Source organism: Drosophila innubila (genome assembly GCF_004354385.1).
Source record: "Drosophila innubila isolate TH190305 chromosome 3L unlocalized genomic scaffold, UK_Dinn_1.0 0_D_3L, whole genome shotgun sequence".
Lineage (NCBI taxonomy): Eukaryota > Metazoa > Arthropoda > Insecta > Diptera > Drosophilidae > Drosophila > Drosophila innubila.
Genome location: NW_022995376.1, coordinates 3,497,973 through 3,520,413, shown reverse-complemented (window position 1 = coordinate 3,520,413; position 22,441 = coordinate 3,497,973). Strand labels below are relative to the sequence as shown.

Here is a 22,441-nt window from a genome sequence, read left to right as displayed (position 1 = left end):
TTATGCAAAAATTTAAAAAATTCTAGCAAAAAAAAATTTGAAAATGGGTACAAACATTTAAAATACCCATTTTCGGAAATGTATTAATTTTTCTGAGTACAAAAAATAAAACCAGATCGAGAAATTTTGTAGGGTGGCAGCCTTTGCACCTGGTGGCATTCTTCCAAACCAGTGCTGCCAAGTTTCTGTCAGTCACACTCACAAGCACCACATAAAAAAATTTCATCTGGTAAAGGAAAAGTGAAAAAGAGAAAATTAAGGGAGCTTTAACAAAGTGCAAGCCAAACCAAAATTAGTTTTAACGCACGCCCAAACACTAATTGCAGGTAAGCGTTAAAGTGATAAACAAATGGTGCGAAAAGTATAAACAAGCGAAAAGTGTGATAAATGAGTACAAAGAACATGGCGGCAGTGACAAGCCTCAAGTAGTTATTACATTATGTGTGTCTGTATAACTGGGCATGTGTGTGTGTGTCTAGTGAGTGAAGATGTGTTTGTGTGTGTGTAGAGATGGCCTCGAACAAAAAGTGCTACCCTTTAAAAGGGCGTTCAACTTGGCTTAGAAATTACATTGGGTTTTTTAGTGGGTGGGGTTGAAAACGTGTCTAACAATTAATTTGCTTATTAAAATTGACAGCATCTCAAAATAAACAGCAACACAATGACGTGGGAACCGCAGGCAGAGGGACTGCAGCAGATCATTGCGATCTTGAAGGAATCTCAGTCACCCGACACAGCAACTCAAATGGCAGTGCAAATGGTAAGGATACCCTGTAAAAATTTTTTAAAACAGGACTTCAAACCGTAATTGAAACCGCAACCTTTAACCGGTATTAACCGATTAAAGTTGGTAGCTGTAACTGAATCTCTAACCGAACACACAACTTTTTTATTTAACCGATTAGTAACCGATTCATATATAATATTATTATCAACCGATTGAAATTGGTAGCCGTAAATGAAACTCTAACCGAAACACAACCTTTTTATTTTAACAAAACCGAAATAACCGATTAGTAACCGATTCACGTATAAAGGTTACTTTCGGTTCATTCAATTATTTAATACAATTATGTTGTTAAGTTGTAACTATCGCTTTTTAATCTAATTTTGAATTAAAATATTGATCTTATTAAATAGATCTTTTTAAATATAAATTATTTTTGTTCATATATTAACCTTTTTATAACATTTCTGGCATTAATTTATTTTTTGTTGTAACCGTTACGAAACCGATATACAAAGATTGTTCGTAACCGATACAAACATAACGGAGACCGTAACTGAAACCGACATTCGATTCGGTTTGAAACCGACATTCGATTCGGTTTGAAACCCTGGCTTAAATAAATAAATACATTTTTTAATCTCATTGTCTTTTGTGACTCATAGAAATTGGAGGAATTCAATCGCTATCCAGACTTTAACAACTATTTGATCTATGTGCTGACCAAATTGAAAACAGAAGATGAACCCACACGCTCCCTGAGTGGTCTGATCCTCAAGAATAACATACGCATGCACGGCAGCAATTTGCAGCCGGAGATTGTCGAGTATATTAAGCATGAATGCCTGCAAGCTGTCGGTGATACATCACCTTTAATCCGTGCCACCGTCAGCATCCTGATCACCACAATAGCCAGCAATGGTGGCCTACAGAATTGGCCACAATTGTTGCCCTCACTATGCGACATGCTCGACAATCAGGATTATAATGTTTGCGAGGGTGCATTTAGTGCACTGCAAAAGATTTGCGAGGATTCAGCGGAAATCTTGGATTCGGCAGCACTCAATAGGCCATTGAATGTGATGATTCCAAAATTCTTGCAATACTTTAAACACAACAGTCCCAAGATACGATCCCATGCCATTGGTTGCATCAATCAGTTCATTATCAATCGATCCCAAGCATTGATGCTGCATATTGATGCGTTTATTGAGAGCCTGTTTAATCTGTCGTCGGATGAGGATCATGAGGTGCGCAAGAATGTCTGTCATGGTCTGGTTATGCTGCTCGAGGTGCGCATGGACAGATTGATGCCACACATGTCACAGATTATTGAGGTAAGTGCGGGGGAATATATACTATTACCTTAGGTATATTGTGTCCAAATTTCAAGGTCGCACGTCAACCGGTTTGAACTGTACAATAATTATTGATTATAATCAGTCAGTCAATATATGCGGACAAAGAAATGTATATGCATATAGACGTATATTTAATAAATAAATTAGATATATTTACCGGAAAATTAAGATTATTACTAATTTAGAACACATTCTTTTTTGTTTTGAACATTTTCTTTTTTAACTACCAATTATCTTACTTAATCCCATCAATATTGGATGAATATAACTAAAGTTATGGCTGTTTTCAGTTTTAAAACTCCTTAAAGTATGCAACTATTATTTTTTTTTTTTTTTGCAAATTTTGAATGGATAGAAACTTTGATTTTGTGTTGAGCAATCTCTTTTTTTACTACCTGTTATATTGCTGAATCGCATCAATATTGGATAAATTTAACGAAAGTTATGCCTGTTGTGCCTAAAAGTATGCAGTGATTTTTATCTCATGTTTTTCTTCACCTTTAGTACATGCTGCTGCGCACACAGGACTCTGACGAGGGCGTAGCCTTGGAGGCATCTGAGTTTTGGTTGTCACTGGCGGAGCAAAGCATCTGCAAGGATGTGCTTGCTCCCTATTTGAACCAGTTGGCGCCGGTGCTTGTGCGTGGCATGAAATATTCGGAAATTGATATTATATTGCTTAAGGGCAATGTGGAGGAGGATGACATGGTGCCGGATCGTGAGGAGGACATACGTCCGCGTTTCCACAAGTCGCGCACACACACCATTAAAAGTGGCGAGGGAGGTCAGGCGTCAGGAGGAGGCGGTGGTGGCGAGGATGATGATGATGAGTTCGATGATGGCCTGGACGATGATAGCTCGCTGTCTGAGTGGAATTTGCGCAAGTGCAGCGCTGCTGCTCTCGATGTCTTGGCCAATGTATTCCGTGAGGATTGTCTGCCCATTGTGCTGCCCATACTGAAGGACACGCTGTTCCATCAGGAGTGGGTGATCAAGGAGAGCGGTGTGCTTGCATTGGGCGCCATTGCCGAGGGCTGCATGGAGGGCATGATTCAGCATCTGCCCGAATTGATACCCTATCTAATTGGCTGCTTGTCCGACAAGAAGGCTTTGGTGCGTTCCATCACCTGTTGGACACTGTCACGTTATGCCAACTGGGTGGTGAATCAACCACATGATCAATACTTGAAGCCACTGATGGAGGAGCTGCTGAAGCGCATCTTGGATTCAAATAAACGTGTACAGGAGGCTGCATGCTCGGCATTTGCCACGCTCGAGGAGGAAGCTTGCACAGAATTGGTGCCCTATTTGGAATATATACTAAAGACACTTGTATTCGCCTTTTCCAAGTATCAGCATAAGAATCTATTGATCCTGTATGATGCCGTTGGCACATTGGCCGACTCTGTGGGCCATCATTTGAATAAGCCGCAATATATTGATATACTGATGCCGCCATTAATTGCCAAATGGAATTTGCTTAAAGACGATGACAAGGATCTGTTCCCATTGCTCGAATGCCTGTCCAGCATTGCAACAGCTTTGCAATCCGGCTTTCTACCCTATTGTGATCCGGTTTATAGAAGATGCATATCTCTAATCGAGCAGACAATCAATCAGGAAATGGTAACAACTTGTTAACTAAATTATTATACATAAATTTTTTATTCATTTGTAACATTTCAATTAGCTATGCAAACAGAATCACACATTCGAACATCCCGATAAGGAGCGCATGATTGTTGCCTTGGATCTGTTGTCCGGCCTGGCTGAAGGTCTGGATCGGCACATTGAGACCCTGGTGGCCAATAGCAATATCATGCATCTGCTTTATCAGTGCATGCAGGATGTGTTGCCTGAAGTAAGTTTACAATAACTTTTTCAAGGGTACTTCCTATGAATTCCGTGTATTTTTCTAAGAATTAAAACAAAAATTAGATAAAAAGTAAGAAAACTGTAGGAAATCAAAAAAAAAAAAATAAAAAAGTAACTTAAAGAAACGAAAAAAAATGTAAGAGTTCAATTTAAAATAATATTAAGAGGACACAACATTTGAAAAAACTATACTTCCTTAATAGTAGCATCGATTTTTCGGACTTTGGTTAAATATTCTTACGAATTGTAATAAATATTTAATCAAGCGAGTTCCTGAAATCACATAAATAATTTAATTTTTAAATTATATTATGGAAATTGTATAAACAACTTAACCAAAATATGAAAAAATTATAGGAAAAATGTCATGAGCCAGAAACGCTTAATAATTTTGTTTTTCCCAATATGCTTCTTTGCTTTATTCTCCAAAATGTAGTTTTTCTAACTTTTAATTCTACATTTTCTAATGTATTGTTTTCATATTTGGCTTATATAAATATTTATTATTAGAATTCTTATATTATTTATTTTGAAGTAACTTTGTAAACCTTTTCTTTTTATTTATTTAGGTGCGTCAATCTTCGTTTGCATTGTTGGGTGATCTGACCAAGGCATGCTTCCCACATGTACATCCATTCATGGCTGAATTCTTTCCGATATTGGGTCAAAATTTGAATCCCGATTTCATTTCAGTCTGCAACAATGCAACCTGGGCAATTGGTGAAATTTGCATGAAATTGGGTAAGCAATCGAAACAAATACAAGGAAAGCAACTAATTTGTATGCATATATAAACATTTATACACAATCAGAGACAATACTGTGTGCTATTTATAGAGTATAGATTTGTTTATAATACTTTTGTTTGTGGGGTTTGTTTTGTAGGTGAGGAAACCAAGCAGTACATACACCTTGTACTAACCGATCTCTTCATCATCATCAATCGACCGAATACGCCAAAAACGCTGCTGGAGAATACAGGTGAGTACAGCTAATGCCATTTTTTATATATACAGTATGTCAGGTAATTTTTTGGACAAAGATAAAACGTAGTTTATTTAAAAAAAATAGTTGAACCAGAAAAATCTTTAATTTTTTTTTTTTAATATATTCTGAGGAAAAATCTATATGTATAAAACTCTTTGTCCTGACTCACTCACTCACTGACTGATCTTTTCAAACCTTAAAAGAAGTTGGAAAAAATATGCAAGTCGTAAAGTACAGTAAGCTGAACTATTTTTGAACTATTTCGAAATCTATATGTATAAAACTCTTTGTCCTGACTCACTCACTCACTGACTGATCTTTTCAAACCTTAAAAAAGTTGGAAAAAAATATGCAAGTCGTAAAGTACATAAAGCTGAGCTATTTCTAAATCTATATAAAACTCTTTGTCCTGACTCACTCACTTACTGAGTGACTGATTTTTTCAAGACTTAAAAACAAGTTAAAAAAATATGATAATTCTAAAATCTATTAAGCTAAACTATTTCTAAAATAATAAACGAATTTGTGTAGTTATTTTCTTTGTTTAAACAATTACTCGACATACTATATATACATATATATATATCTCTGGTATTTTGATAATTATACTTGTATTTTATGTACGTGTATATGTATGTATGTGTTTGTACATATGTATGCGCTAAAGCTATTTACAATAATCCTAAACACATTTGTTTCGCATTTCATTAAACGTTGCATGTAGAAAGCAACAAAGAAAACTTAAACTAAAACAACAACCACAACCACAACATTTGAAAAGAATTCATTACACACATAATATTTATTATATGCATATTGTAAATGTTCGTGTAACTCGAATACATGTACAATAAATGTAATATAATTTAATTCAGTTGATTTATTTATATTTTTCTGTTCTTTTAGCAATAACAATCGGTCGTCTAGGTTATGTGTGCCCAGTTGAAGTGGCTCCTTATTTGCCCGAATTTGTACGACAGTGGTGTGTAACACGATTTATTATTATTCAATAGTTTATATCGTTTTTTTCTTCTTTTTTTTACTTTAGCCTATAACTTTTTATACTAACTTTATATGCTGTTTTTGCTTATAATCCAAACACAAGCAACCAAATCAATTTGTTTATTCTTATATACTCTTTTTTTATTTGTTTGTTAATTCATTTTTTGATATTTTTGTTGAGTGTTTGCCTGTGGCATGCTCAGTTATTTTATTGATGATGCCTAATACTTTTTGAATTTGTCCAATCCAAAAAAAAAAAAAATATAAAACAGGTGCACGTCGCTGCGTCACATACGAGATAATGACGAAAAGGACTCGGCCTTTCGTGGCATGTGCCACATGATCACGGTGAATCCAGCTGGCGTGGTGCCCGATTTCATATTCTTCTGCGATGCAATTGCCTCATGGGTTAATCCGCCACAGGATCTGCATCAGATGATACAAAAGGTAGCAGGGATTGAAATAATTAAATTTATTGAAAATTAAAATTGAATACACATACTTAAATATCAAAAAACCTAAAGAAATTAAAATCAGAGAACGTAATCATTATAAGTTTTATTTTTAAAAATTATAAAGCAATGATTACTTGATGATTTTTAAAAATTATCATCATTATTAAAAATAAAAATCTAAGTAGTAATGCAATTTAATTATTTTTTTTTTCAAAATAATCATTATTATTGATAAAAATCTATAAAATCAATACTTTTAAACCATGGCTTTTTAATCATTCCGGAGTTTTTATATTTCTTGTTTATTTCTTTCTTGTCGTTGATTTTTTGAAATTTAAAAAACGAAAATAATCAGTATTTGTGACTTCAGATTAAATTATATTAAAGTTTATGGTATATATTTATGTGTATTAAGTTTTCATTTCCAATTTCAATGATCAAAACTGAAAACTTACTTTTAGAAATGGAAATGTAATTATTATTTCATTAGATTGTTAACTCGGTTAAAAAAGAAGAGTTATTTTTGATTGTTTTGATAAAAATCTACATAATTTATATTGTCATTTTTCTTATTAACGTATATTTCTTTTCAACAATTATAGATATTGCACGGCTTCAAGACACAAGTAGGTGATGAGAATTGGCGTCGATTTGTTGAGCAATTCCCGCCAACTCTGGCCGAACGTTTGGTTACCATGTACCAGATCTAAGTTGGAGTTGAACCATATACTACACATATATATACAGTAACAATCCAACCAACCAACCAACCAATCCACCCCATAATAAGCAACAACATTAAAAACTAGACAATTATGTTCAAGTATGCGAGTTAAGCGTGTCGTCGTCTTTAAAAAACAAACTTAGTGTAAGCACAGTAGCCAGACCGATGTTAAACTATATTATATATATATACTATATTTGCTGATTCGATGCACATTCGAATAATTCTTAAAAATTAAATTTACAACAATATTTTGGAAATTCAATTTATAAAGTCAAACAAATTAATCACACTTACAAATACATATACAGTATCTTAAGTAGTTGTTTTGACAAAGCACATATTTTATTTGGGTTAAGAAAACATTACCGGTTTTTTGGTTTTTTCTTTATTAATTATACTGAAAAATAGAAATCAATTGTGTTAAACTATTTAAAACACATGTGCTAAAACAATTTCTTGACATACTGTATACACACACGCATAAATATATATATATATATATATATATATACACATTTAACCGATACATACTATAGCTATAAAGCTAAACTGGATATGATTTGTGTCTGTCCATTTCTATAGAAATGAAAAATATTTACATGTGTGTTCCGGCCGTACTTAACCGGATCCAGTGCTATATACTATAATTAATAGATAAACACAAGCTAAAACCATAATACATATATATATTATCCACACACACACACACATACACACACACTCTCAAAACTTGAACACACCAGTTGAATACTGTGTTTACTTACGGCTAATATTAATTGGTAATTACAATTTCTAATTTATAATCGATATTGCGCTTCGTCTCGCGTTTAATTCTAATATGATATAATATAAAGAATGTAAATCAATACAATCGGTAATTAATTCAAACTAAAAAAAGTTGTTGGGCTAATTGTGAAATGGAAAAATCAAAAGTAATGGAAAAACACGCAATCAAAATCAACTTTAGTAAAAGAAAAAAATGTAACAAATATTTTATATCAACAAAGACTGATGACGTTATTAAAAAAATTTATGAACAAACTAAATAATAATAAAGAAGAAAAACTCCGTTCAATTCCATAGAATGAATGAATCATCAACCGAATGAATTTCACAATATAGATCCCAACACTTTCGTTATAATAATGAAAATCGCGTGTCGTGTCGTGTCGGGTTCTAACGGTTTCGCGTTCGCGTATTATCGTCGCTCGTTCGTTCGTATCGTAAATCGTAATTCGTAATTATCGTCGGGTAATAAATTCAACAAAATCAAACAAAAATCGTATAAATAATAATAGTGCAACTGTTACTGATACAAATTTACTTACTTATAATGTATACGAGACATGATATTTATATTCTATACAGAATAGATTGTTTTTTTTTTTTAGATATTTTTTTCTATAGGTTTTGTTATAGCAAAAAAAAAAATAAATTATATTGAGATTAGAATTCCGTTGAATATGCTAAATGATAATGATATTTATTTTGTGAGAAATGTTTCAAGGAAGATGATATGAGTAATGAAAAAAACAACAACAACAAAGCAACCCATTGACTGATCACTTTTTAAAGTATTATATAATTTTTTTTTGTATAGGATCATGTTTAATTAATATTTTGTCAGACTTTTGTATACTTAGTTACCTTATCATATTATTTATCTTGTTGTTTGTACAGAACAAATTTTTAACGATTAGGTGTAAAGTGTACTACTAAATGGAAACAAAAGTCTTTGAAATTTTCGCGGATCAAACAAGAAAAAAAAAAACTAAAATAAACTTAAATAAAAGTATAACAAAAGCAAAGAAGCTGAAGAAGAACTCAACAACTCGTTAGAAAAAAAAAAACAAAGTAAATCTAAGTAATAGTATTAATTATATTTCGGCAAAAAAACAAAAATGAAAAGATTAACAAAATCAGGGGGAACGTGTGATAATAATGTAAATTCGGGTCGTTCGTTCGCGTCGCGTTAAATACAAAAATATATATAAAAATATGTGTAAATACATATACAACTAACAATACGGGACTTTCGCCCCCGAGTCCCCAATAAAAAAGCAATCAAGCATAATTGTATAACTGAAAGCAAAAGCAAAACTAAATAAACTAAATGAACAAAAAAAAAATCGTGATTTCGTTGTACCTTAAACCGAATTCATCGCGGAATTTCGGTCGCGTTCGCGTGCGTTTGTATCTCTCTCGGGTGATCTTAGTGATTAGCGTTTAAGCAGAAAAAACATTATGAAATAAATAAATTAATGAAGAAATCAACAACTATACATACATACATACATACATACATAAACACAGCACACACATACACAATACACAGAAAATATGCATACACATAAAATAGAATATATATTATACAATATTTGAAGATGAAACCAAAACTAGGTTCTCATTTGATATGCTTAGCAAATTTTTATTTCCATTCATTTAAAACTAACACACACATTCATAACTAGCACACCGGCAAAACACACACACACACACACACTCACACAAAATGGGAACTCTTTGTCCAATTTTACCAAACTTTTCCTTTTAACAAAACTTCTCAACACTCTTCTCTATCAATACGACACACAAATTTACTGCAAATATCTATTGAATATATACATTATTATTATAACAAATCCTTTACACACAATTTGAATATGTTAAAGCATTATATTTGAGTGCCAATAGAAACTCTTGTAGTATTCTAATGTCGCTCTGGTAAATGCTGAAGCTTGTGAATTCAATTCTCCAATCGAGAGATTTGTGTAACCCAATCGATAACCTAATTGAATATGTATGTAAAACACAATAATAATAATCGACAAAAATCGTATAAAAATGTGTTTAATTTATCGTAACATCAGCTATAATATTATTTGTATAATGTGGAAATGACAGTGAAGGTAATATACTAAATTTTTGAAGTACAAAATATTTTAATGCAGCATTAATTAAGAGCCCAAATAATGATCAAAATGACATTCCGCTTGAAAATCGGTTCAGTTTTGGCAAAGTTATAGCATTTTGAAGTTTTTGAGTAAATGTCAAGGGTCAAGTCAAGGGAAAGAACGGATAAAATAGACAGTGAAAGTCGAAAAATATGAAATGTTAAAAATATAAAATATTTTGATGCAGAATCAAAGTAGAGGCCAAATAATGATCAAAATGGTATTCCGCGTGAAAATCGGTTGAGTTTTGGCAAAGTTATGCGAATTTGAAGTTTTTGAAAAAGTGTCAAGGGGGTAGTATGGAAAATACCGAAAAAATTGACAGTGAAGGAAATTTTTTATGTGAATAATATTTTGATGCAGAATCAAAGTAGAGGCCAAATAATGATCAAAATGGTATTCCGCATGAAAATCGGTTGAGTTTTGGCAAAGTTATGCGAATTTGAAGTTTTTGAAAAAGTGTCAAGGGGGTAGTATGGAAAATACCGAAAAAATTGACAGTGAAGGAAATTTTTTATGTGAATAATATTTTGATGCAGAATCAAAGTAGAGGCCAAATAATGATCGAAATGATATTCCGCATGAAAATCGGTTGAGTTTTGGCAAAGTTATGCGAATTTGAAGTTTTTGAAAAAGTGTCAAGGGGGTAGTATGGAAAATACCGAAAAAATTGACAGTGAAGGAAATTTTTTATGTGAATAATATTTTGATGCAGAATCAAAGTAGAGGCCAAATAATGATCAAATTGGTATTCCGCATGAAAATCGGTTGAGTTTTGGCAAAGTTATGCGAATTTGAAGTTTTGAAAAGTGTCAAGGGGTAGTATGGAAAATACCGAAAAAATTGACAGTGAGGGAAATTTTTTATGTGAATAATATTTTGATGCAGAATCAAAGAAGAGGCCAAATAATGATCAAATTGGTATTCCGCATGAAAATCGGTTGAGTTTTGGCAAAGTTATGCGAATTTGAAGTTTTGGAAAAAGTGTCAAGGGGGTAGTATGGAAAATACCGAAAAAATTGACAGTGAGGGAAATTTTTTATGTGAATAATATTTTGATGCAGAATCAAAGTAGAGGCCAAATAATGATTAAAATGATATTCCGCATGAAAATCGGTTGAGTTTTGACAAAGTTGTGGAGATTGGAAGTTTTTGAGTAAGTGTCAAGGGTCAAGTCAAAGGATAAAATAGACAGTGAAAGTGAGAAAATATGAAATGCTAAAAATAAAAAGTATTTTGATGCAGAATCAAAGTAGAGCCCGAAAAATGATCAAAATGACGTCAGAATTATCATTTGGTAGTTACTTTAAAGCATGATTTGAAATTTATTTAAGGCAAGTTACAAGAATATATTTGATATATTTAAAGAAATCTGTTGATTTAATAAATTGGCACAAGTTAAGACTTATAGAATAGATATTTGTACGACGAGCAGTTTTACTAGAAGCTCTAGAGTTATGAGAACTTCTAGTTTCCAGGCGACAGCTCGTCGATATAATTGTTCGTAGTAGAATTTGTTCGTTCGTAGTCCATCAATCGCATCCAGATGTTGTCATCTCTCCATGTTGGATTATTTTACGTAAAAATTGGGGAAATCGGTCGTAATTAGTCCGTTGTGAGTTCGCTTGAGGTCGGTGTTTAGTTTATGGGGCAAACTCCTTGCCAGATGTCGCCAAAGATGAGATTGGGAGTGATGAAGACCTTCTTTTTGTTGATATGAACATCCCGGATGCAACCCTTGAATGTCTTTTTGGTCCTAATGCCCGGCGCCTTGAGGAACGCATGATGACCGCCCATAAACAATGGACGATTCGTCTTGGTCACCGCAGATCCTTCACTGCCAACTCCCGGCTGTGAGCTGACATAATCCACGGCAATTGTGATGACAAACTTGGACTTGATGGCCTGTACATTACGCCATTTGCCATCACAGAAACTGGCATTATCATTGAGCGTATAATTGGCCACAACCGTATTCTTGGCATCCGTTTTCACGGTGAAATAGAGCGTATTATCCACCAGCTCCAGTATCAAATACGAGTTCTTGCCATGCACCGAGAAGAGCAGACCATCTGGTTCCCGTGGCCTGAAATCAAAGCTGATTGTTGCCTCAGCGCCGACCGTGAAGCGTTCAAAGAGCTTCACATAACCCGTGGGCTGATGGAAGAACATGCCATCCTCCACTTGATCCGTGCAGGGCACAACCTTGTGCACAACTGGTTCCGTTGCCAAAGCAGTGCCATCGACCTTGATATCCCGAAGGCAACCATTGTAATAGGCTGTTGAACCCGACAACGTTGTCCACTGCTTGATATCGGACTCTTGATATTTGGTGAAGCCGCCAAAGTAGATGGGATACACCACAGACATGGCGGGCGCACTGCGTTCACTGTTTAGCTGCACCGAGCCGGGTTGCTCCTTGCCATCGATGGACAGACTGATCATGTTCTTGTTGCGCACAAACTCCACAGTGTGCCATTCGCCATCATGGATCTCGTTCACGCCGGACACCTTGGCATTGATCAATGCGCCCACACTCACATGATGATGCACACGACCATCCAGCAGATAGACGACTATAAAGTGATCCTTCTCCGTGGCAGCCGTGGCATAGAAGAGCACACCATTTGGATAATTGGTGCGTATGCTTATGCTTATGTCATAATGCTTTCGCAATTTCACTGGCAATGTATGATATTCCAAACGCTGTTCCGGGTACGCATAGAATCGATAGCCAGCCTCGTTAAAGTCCACATCATAGTTGGGATTCGTGGGCAGCTTGCAGCGTAAGTCAGTGGGCAGATTTGGCTCTGGACGTGGTTTAGTCACCAGCGTGCGTGGTGTTGTCGGTGGTCCCAGTGGTGGCAGTGTTTCATCCTCTTTCACAACAACTGGTGCGGCAGTTGTTGTATTTGGTGCCATAGTTGTTGTCGTTGTTGTGGTTGCTGGTGTAGTGCTGGTTGTTGTTGTTGTTGCGGGGGTTGTTGCTGGTGCCACATAGGACTCCATGGTGTCACCTCTGTTGGGGTGTCGCGCTGGTGCCGGTGGCTCCAGCTCATTGGCACCCGAGGGATAATAAGTGTACAGTTGACTGGGCTCATAAGCTGGAGATTAAAAAGAAGGAGGAGAATTAGAAAAGTTATACAAAGATATATATAGGATATTATAAAGTTTCGAATCTCCCTCTTATTACACAATAAAATTGTCTCATCTATGTTGTGTGAAAATTCCAGCCTCCTAGCTCTTATGATTAGAGCTGTACAGTGATCAGTGAGTGAAGCAGTGATTCAGGTCAAAGAATTTTACATATATAGATAATAGAATGACAAATTTTCGAAGTTTTCCGGAGGAAACTGTACAATGATCAGTGAGTGAATCAGTGATTCAGGTCAAAGAATTTTATATATATAGATAATCGAATGACAAATTTTCGAAGCTTTCCGGAGAAAACTGTACAATGATCAGTGAGTGAATCAGTGATTCAGGTCAAAGAATTTTATATATATAGATAATCGAATGACAAATTTTCGAAGCTTTCCGGAGAAAACTGTACAATGATCAGTGAGTGAATCAGTAAGTCAGGTCAAAGAACTTTACATATAAAGATAATGGAATGCCAAATTTTCTAAGTTTTTCGGAGAAAACTTGAGTTTCAGTAGCTTAATCTTAAATATTTGGAGAAAAGTGATAGATAATGTTCAAGTACATTGTAGTGACCAGTTTTACGATTTTTTCTCAACAACATTTGTCTTTTAGAAGCCGCTTTTCAAAATATTTTAAAGTACAAAAATTATCAAAACGCATTAAAAAATGGAATTTCTTATATAATAAAGGCGTAATAGAATATTGTTCAAATTTCGAAGTTTTCACCAAAAAACTAGGTTTACAGAATCATAATCGTCACTTTTTTGAAGAAAAGCATCTAAGAAACTATGGATCGACGCTTATATTAAATTTTTCTGGAATTTTTTGGTTAGTGCAGTAAATTTTTAATTTAAATTATTTTTAAATGTTATACAAATTGAAAAAAAGAGCTATACATAAATTGTCTTTAAATAGAAATAAAAATTTTTTGTCTTGTTTTTGAATATCAAAATAATTATTTTTTTAAGAAGGTTTTTAAAAGTTTCTATTTAGGAAAATTTAATACGCTAAGAAAATGCAATAACAATTTTCGTGAATTATTCGATTTGTCTCATTAATAAAATTAATAAAAAGTACAGTGAAGCTTACTTCAGATCGTGGAGTCTAGCATAGAAATATTTTCTTATTTATTTTTATAATAACCTGCAGTTGAACTCAAAACGTTGCTGCCGTACTTATTATATTGACCAAGACTGTTGTCAGATAGATAACTCACCTAGTATATCCTGAGGACAACCATTGATATTGCCATTCTTCCTCTCCGCGCTGTCGGCAAAGTTGATAATCTCCCCATTGACAGTGACATCGTTGATGCAGCCCACAAAGTACGCCAATGTGGAGATGACACCCTTGGGCGGTATATAATTATCAGGCAGACCGCCAAAGAATATATCGCCACCGCTGATCACTAAAGGTTCCGGTATCTCCAGCAAACTGAGAGAGCGGGAAAAGAAAGGAATTAATTGCTTGTAAGGATTATATCTATCATTCAAAAAAATATGCCATCCTAAAATTAGGTATGACCGTACTTGAATTTATTCCGTTTCGTTCTTAAAATTTTAAGATTGCTGTGGACTAAAGATCTTGAATTAAGTATGAATCGATCTTAATTTTAGAATTCTGACTTCTCATTCCTATGGCAGCTATCCGAAATAGTAGGCCGATTTTATCCAAACTTAGTCAGAATATATGAGACCATGGAAAATATATAATCCGTGAGTCTCGAAAAGATAACTTTAGAAACAACTGAGTTATTTGTACTAAACTAGTTTAAGATTTTATTGTACTTAAAATAGGTTTTTTCTAAATTGAAAGGAAGTTAAAAATAATATCGTTTCGTACTAAAAACAAGTACGTTTTGGGATATTTCTTTTTCATTGTCGCACCTTAGAATTCTCAAGTGGTTTTAGTGACGCAAATATGACGTTAAGTTTGGATCGCTGGTAAAATCAGCACCTATTTCGGAAGGTCGCTAACCAAGAAAATACACCATTATTAAATGGTATTTAATTTTGGTATTTTGAATAATTTTAATACACATACTAGTGTATGTTTTAAGATTAAAGTTAATTAATTGTGACAATGTTTTGTACTAGAAACAAGTTCATTTTGGGATTAGTTCAAGATTTTTGTGTACTTCAGTTTTTTCAGACTTAAATTAAACCCAAAACGTACTTAAAGTATACCCAAAATATCGAATTTTAAGATTTCCGTACACTGAAAAAAAAGACCAACTTCTAAAATCAAGAACATTCATCTTAAATATTTTGTTCTTAAAATAAGATTATTTTAAGACCAAATTACTAAACCCAAGATTATTAATCTAAACAATCTTAAAATCTTAATATAAGAATAAAAATCTTAAATTGTCAGGAAAGTATAAATAGGTACTATTTCGTATCAAACAAATGGTGGCACCGTGGCGGTTCGAATCCCACTCGTAACAAATTAAAATAACATTTATAAAATTACTAAAACAGAATAAAATATAATAAGTAAATCAAAATTCAAAAATAAAAAAATATAAATATAAAAAATAATTTAAATTTATTTTATTTTTTGATTTTAATTTTAAGAACATTTATTCTTAAAATAAGAACTTGGTCTTATTTAAAATGTTCTTAAAATCAAGATGTGTTCTCTTAATTCAAGAATTTGATGTTCTCGACGAATTTTTTAGACCAAAAATCTTAGTTCTGAGACCAAAATCTTGATTTTAGAACATTTTTTTATCAGTGTACTTGCGAAAACCGAACTTGAAATAAGATTTTTGTTCTCAACTTAAGAAATTCCGAACTTGGACAGCTTTTGAGATCGTTTGTACTTGAAAATGGCCTGTTTAAGTACGGAAATCTAGACTTTTTTCTGAGTGTACCATTCACTTACCGTTTATCCTCTAAGTCGTCGACAGATAATCTCAGCTGATTGTGATCATGATGGACAGTGACCACATGATCCTCGCCATCGTCGTACTGTCGCTGATCGATGACAAGTTCGCTGCCCATGCTGCGCAGTGTAAGATAGCCCCGATCTATGGTCAGGCCAATTGTAGAGCTCTGATCATGATTGGCGGCATAGAAGATGACGCCATCGGGTTGTCGGGTCTTGAAGCGTATGACAACATCGAAATTATTCGCCGAGGAGACATTGGCAATGCGCAGATAGCCATATTCATGTGGTGGATAGGACAAGGAGGTGGAATACTTGTCGGGACAGCCCTCGACAACGCCGGTGCCATTGACGTACTGCGTCAGATCGACATGGATGCCAGAGATGCGCACATCATCGATGCAACCATCAAAGTTCTGTTCGACAATCTCCGAGTGATTGTGACGTCCAGGATAACCGCCAAAGTACATGCGCTTGAGCTTGGGCATCTCGTGGTCGGCATCGGCATCCGCTTCCTCCTGATTGATGAGCACATCATCGACCTTGAGCAGACCACGTCGACCATCCCGTTCGGCCACCACATGATGCCATTGATTGTCATTGTAGCGATCCTGGCTGCCGGAGGAAACCAAGCTGTCGCCCAGCTTAAAGCGGAAATAGATGGCGCCATCCACCAGCTCAATGGACATGAAATGCCTATCGCGTCCATAGAAGAACAACAGACCATTGCTGGCATCCTTGGCAGCCTTGAATTTAAACTGTATGCTCGATCGGGACTTGAAATTATATGGAGCTGCCTTCAATTGCACAAATCCATTGCCCTTGAATCTCAAACCCGTCACTGGTTTTTGCTCCTCGAGGAGCACACCTCTTTCCACCGCCGCCTGCCTGTTCTCCTCGGCATAGACAAAGTTCCAGAGTCCCACATTCTCATCGCCAATGCGCAGATCCTCGATATCGCCACGGAACGAATTGGAGCGTATATCACTGGGCGCCATAAAATCAGATGGCGGCGGATAGCCGCCCACAAACAGCCGACTATTGCGATCCACATGGAGCACATTGTTGGCACCCTCCAGTTTGCCGGTATTAACATGATCCTTCACCTCGCCATTGGCCAATTGCTCCTTTATGGTCAATTGGGCATTGGCACCCACACGATTCAAGATGGCCTGATACCATTTGCCATCGGCAACATATTTTTCACTTGTTATGCGCTCCGGACCATTACCCAAATCAATGGTCATAATGGGATAACCATTGACAATCTCTAGGGCGACAAAATCATTATTCTTCTGACTGGTCTTGTTGTCATTGCCCAAATAGAGCAGGAATCCGTTGGGCTCCTGTGTCTTGAAATACGTGGATAGCTTCGTTTTGGTGGCCAACTTTGGCGTCTGCTCCGGCGTCTTCAATTCCAGCACTGTGCTCGGCGCAAACTTCACGCCCACCTTGATGCTGTTGGCTATCCGGCGGGCCGTTTCAATTTGCCGCTTCAGATGCTCAATGTCCTTGCCAAGCTGTTGACTCTGTGTGCTCACGCTCTGTTGTTGCTCGTCAATGTCCTTAACCAGCTCGTTTAATCTGGGCACGGATAATGCCACATTGTCCAGTTGATTGTTTGCCTGCGAAATGTCCTTGTTGGTTATGTCGACATCGCGACTTATGTTTCTTGCCTTGTCCAGCTCCTTGGGTGTCTGACTGCTCACGGGTGCCAGTGTCTCCAGCACATTGTGCAGAATCTCGAGTGCATCACTAGCATTATTATTGGAGCTCTTCCACAAATCCCGTTGCGTTTCCGCCGGCAATTTGCCAATCAACAAATTGATTTCCTTTAGTTTATTTTCCGTATCGGCATTTAATTCGGATATGTCCTTCACCTTGCCAGCGGCATCATCCAGTCTCGGCTCCAAATCATCCTGCACCTTGAGCAAGGATTGCTTTGCCTTTTGCAGCAGCTCGGCGGATTCATTATCCGCATTGCCGGCACGCTCCTCAATGCCATTGCGTATCTGGGCGGCATTCTCCGCAGCCTTGATGGCATCCTGACTCAATTGCTCGCCGTCCTCCACGGCTTTCACAATATCCGAGTAGGCGGTGGCCGCTTTAATCGCCGGCTCCGAACTGGCCGTCATGTCCGTATACTGATTGGCCAAATCGACAGCACGTGCATTCAACTCGGCGGCACGTTGTTCCGCCTGCTGAGTCAGTGCATCCGCATCCTTGTGCTGCTCATCGCGTTCCGGCAGATATTCATCGACGCCCTTGTTCACCAACTTCAGTTCCTCGAGTGCACCACGCAAATCTTCCAGCTTGTTGGCAATCTGTCCCAGCGTGAGCTCTCCATTGATGAGATAGTTTCCTGCCTCCTTTTTGGTCGGAAGATACAAACACAGAATACAAACAGAGCAATTAATATCAATATCAATTGAAATTCAATACTAAACAAGAAGAAAGGTGAAATCTCCGGAAAAATTTGATTTAAGATCGACTGTTCCTATGGCAGCTATATGATATAGTAGCCGGGATGTATAGGACACTACTAAATACTTAAACTGGGATTTTGGTTCATATATCTAAAGAAAAACCAAAGCTTTTCTTACTAAAGGGTAATTTACAACCGCTCCTTCCTATGGCAGCTATATGATATAGTATGCCGATTTTAATAAAATTTGGACAGAATGTATGAAAAAATTTCAAATACATAATCTGTGAGTTTGGTTAAGATATCTTAAGAAACAACAAAGTTTTTCATAGAAAAGGTAGATTTACAGCCGATCCTTCCTATGACTGCTATATTTATGATATAGCAGACCGATTTTAATAAAATTTGGACAGGATGTATTGGGCACAACTAAATACTTAAACTGTGATTTTGGTTCACATATCTCAAGAAAGACCAAAGTTTTTCTTACTAAAGGGTTATTTACAACCGATCATTCCTATTGCAGCTATATGATATAGTAGGCCGATTTTAATAAAATTTGGACAGAATGTATGAAAAAATTTCAAATACATAATCTGTGAGTTTGGTTAAGATATCTTAAGAAACAACAAAGTTTTTCATAGAAAAGGTGGATTTACAACCGATCCTTCCTATGACTGCTATATGATGTCGTAGACCAATTTTAAAAAAATTTGGCCAGGATGTATAAGACACTACTAATCACTTAAACTGGGATTTTGTCGCACATATCTCAAGAAAGACCAAAGTTTTTCTTACTAAAGGATTATTTACAACCACTCCTTCCTATGACAGCTATATGATATAGTAGGCCGATTTAAATCAAATTTGGACAGGATGTATGAAACAATTCCAGATACATAATCTGTAAGTTTGGTTAAGATATCTTGAGAAACAACAAAGTTTTTCATACTAAAGGTGGATTTACAACCGATCCTTCCTATGACAGCTATATGATATAGTATGCCGATTTTAATCAAACTTGGCCAGGATGTATAGGACACCACTAAATACTTAAACTGTGATTTTGGTTAAGATATCTTAAGAGACAACAAAGTTTTTCTTACTAAAGGATTATTTACAACCGCTCCTTCCTATGACAGCTATATGATATAGTAGGCCGATTTGAATCAAATTTGGACAGGATGTATGAAACAATTCCAGATACATAATCTGTGAGTTTGGTTAAGATATCTTAAGAAACAACAAAGTTTGTCATACTAAACGATGATTTACAACAGATCCTTCCTATGACAGCTATATGATATAGTGGGCTGATTTGAACCAAATTTGGTCAGGATGTATAAGACACTATAAAATCTAAAATCTGTAAATTTGGATCAGATATCTTAAGAATCAACTAAGTTTTTCATACTTAATGTGGATTTACAGCCGATCATTACTATGGCAGCTATATGATATAGTAGGCCGATTTAAATCAAATGTGAGCAGGATGTGTGAGACACTTTCAAATATATAATCTGTAAGTTTGGTTGAGATATCTTAAGCAACAACATAGTTTTTTATACTAAAGGCGGATTTACAACCGATCGTTACTATGGCAGCTTTATGATGTAGTAGTCCAATTTTAACCAAATCTGGTCAGGATGTATAAGACAATATTAAGTACACTATCTGTAAGTTTGGATAAGATATTTTAAGAAACAAAGAAGTTTCTCTTACTAAAGGTGGATTTACAACAGATCATTACTATGGCAGCTTTATGATATAGTAGTCCAATTTTAACCATATTTGGTCAGGACGCCTAAGGCATTATTAAATACTTAAACTGTGAGTCTGGTTAACCAATCTAAAGAAACAAAAAAGTTACAGCCATCTAACTCTGCCCGTTTTGGGCGTTTTAAAAATTTAGTCAGTGAGTCAGACAGGACAAAGACTTTTATATGCATATATTAAAATTTGCTAAATAAATATGCTTACCTTAATGTTCTTGCCCGCTTCCTGTTCCTGCTCCGAGACCGTATCGAACTTGGAATTGTCATAGGAACGTTTGTTGGCCACATTCAGACGTTCCACATCGCTGGATTGTGTTTGGGATTGCTCGCTCCAGTTGAATAGATCCTCCAGCTTATCGCTGAACTCACCAATGTCATCCTTTAGGGAATTGAGACTTTTGTTTTGTTGCTTAATCGGTTCCACCAGCTTGTCCACCTCATCGTAGAGTTCTCTGGCCTTGTTGAGCACCAACTCATTGGATTGCAGCTCAATCTGTGTGGCATTGATCTTGTTGAGTATCTGTTGAGCCTGCTCCAAGGCGGCGCCACTCTTTGTGGTGGCTGTTGCCTCTAGATTCTTGGAGAGCGCATCCACAGCAGCAATTGCATCACTGGCCTGTTTAACGCTTTCCAAAGCTTCTTTATGTACGGCAGAGACATTGGTTAATAGAACTCCCGATCTATGATGTATGTCCAAAGCATTGCCGAGTGTCTGATTAACCTGCTTGGCATAAGCTTTGCTATCTGCCTCCAGTTTCATGTTGAGCTCTCGTGATGGCAATAGATTCACACTTGTCGGATCCAATGCTTGTATCTTTGGCGTCAGTTCATCCGCCAGTTGATCGTAAAAGTTGAGCTTTTGACTTGTGAAGAATGCCATTGTTACGGTACCGAAATCCTCCAAGACTCCTTCAATTTGATACTTTAGTTTATCGGTGACATCGAGCAGAGCATCATGACAATTGTTGCACTCCATGCAACCATCTTCGGTGAGCACCCAACGATTGGGACACTTCTCACAACGATCTCCAATCACGCCCGGCAGACAGACACATTGTCCCGTCTCGGGATTGCAGCCTGTTCCCGCTCGGGAGTAACCCTGATTGCAGTTACATGGCGTACAGCCATCCTTCTCGTACTTCCAATGATCTACAGCACAGCGATCACATTGTCGTCCCGTCACACCCGGCTTACAGAGGCCTAAAATGAAGGTAGTATTAGAATATACGTTTAATTAATTTAATAGTAACAATTTTTTGCTGATTTTTTTTTTTTTTTTTTTTTTTTTTTTTTGATACATTTTTTATTTATATTTTGAGCACGCTACTTAAAGCATTTTCAGTGCAATTTCAAGAATGTTCAGAACAGGAAAGCTACAGATTTTTTTAAACATGCCAGGGCTCGAACCCAGTTACTTTTCAAACTGATTTTTCTAAAAACATTAAATGGTATATCTTATTTCTTATCCTTATATGAAAATGATGAAATAATTATAAAGATACCTTATACAAAACTAGTGTATCTACGATTTTGTCGTCATTCAGATCATTTTTTTAAGGGGAAACTCGATACTTGTTTAAAAATCGCATATAAATAGAAAAAATTGTAGGAAAATTCATATTCTTTAATATATATTAATATAATAAATAACATAAATTAATGGAGAAGAAAGTGGAATTTGAAAATAAAAGATATTTCTTGGTTTTTAACAAGAAACTAGAAAGTTCAAATTTCCGTATAACTTTATAGCTATAGTAAAAAATATTCTACAAGATAAAGGTAAGAGTGGAGGTCGAAAAAAATAGTATTTCTTAAATTTTCTCAGCATTCAATAATTGTTTCTGGGTTTAACTTTAAAAACTTATTTAAAAATCGTCAGTAAAATGTTTTTCAGAATATTCTAGTTTTTAGAAATTTTTTTTTATCATAAATGAGCCTATAATCCTTTACAACATTTTCAATATTTCGATATTTAAAATTCTTCAAAAGTTAACTAATTTTGATAATTTTCAGAATCGAAAGCTTAACAAAGTTCTTAGTTTCTCTCAGATATTTCTAATAAAATCTTAGTCGAATTTTAAGCTTTGATTTATTTCGTATGTTGAGAACTCTATTTAGAG

The 22,441-nt window shown here is 35.6% G+C and overlaps 2 protein-coding genes across 2 annotated transcripts in view; one reads left to right on the top strand and one right to left on the bottom strand.

Moving 5' to 3' along the window:
* Positions 1-155: 155 nt before the first annotated feature.
* On the top strand, positions 156-7,396 carry LOC117788013 (transportin-1-like). Its single transcript, XM_034626666.1, has 10 exons — positions 156-326; positions 638-760; positions 1,393-2,064; positions 2,593-3,714; positions 3,779-3,949; positions 4,533-4,704; positions 4,849-4,944; positions 5,857-5,932; positions 6,225-6,399; positions 7,010-7,396. The coding sequence occupies exons 2-10, from the start codon at positions 662-664 to the stop codon at positions 7,115-7,117; spliced, it is 2,691 nt and encodes an 896-aa protein (XP_034482557.1). The 5' UTR covers positions 156-326; positions 638-661; the 3' UTR covers positions 7,118-7,396.
* Positions 7,397-11,375: 3,979 nt separating this feature from the next.
* The window catches only part of LOC117786253 (laminin subunit alpha), a 29,540-nt gene continuing 18,474 nt past the window's right edge, over positions 11,376-22,441 (bottom strand). The window contains exons 16-19 of the mRNA XM_034624408.1: positions 20,527-21,521; positions 16,119-18,490; positions 14,449-14,666; positions 11,376-13,192 (exon numbers count right to left, since the gene is read on the bottom strand). Of these exons, the coding sequence (XP_034480299.1) occupies positions 11,727-13,192; positions 14,449-14,666; positions 16,119-18,490; positions 20,527-21,521 (5,051 nt within the window). The 3' untranslated portion in view covers positions 11,376-11,726. The remainder of the gene's footprint in view (positions 13,193-14,448; positions 14,667-16,118; positions 18,491-20,526; positions 21,522-22,441) is intronic.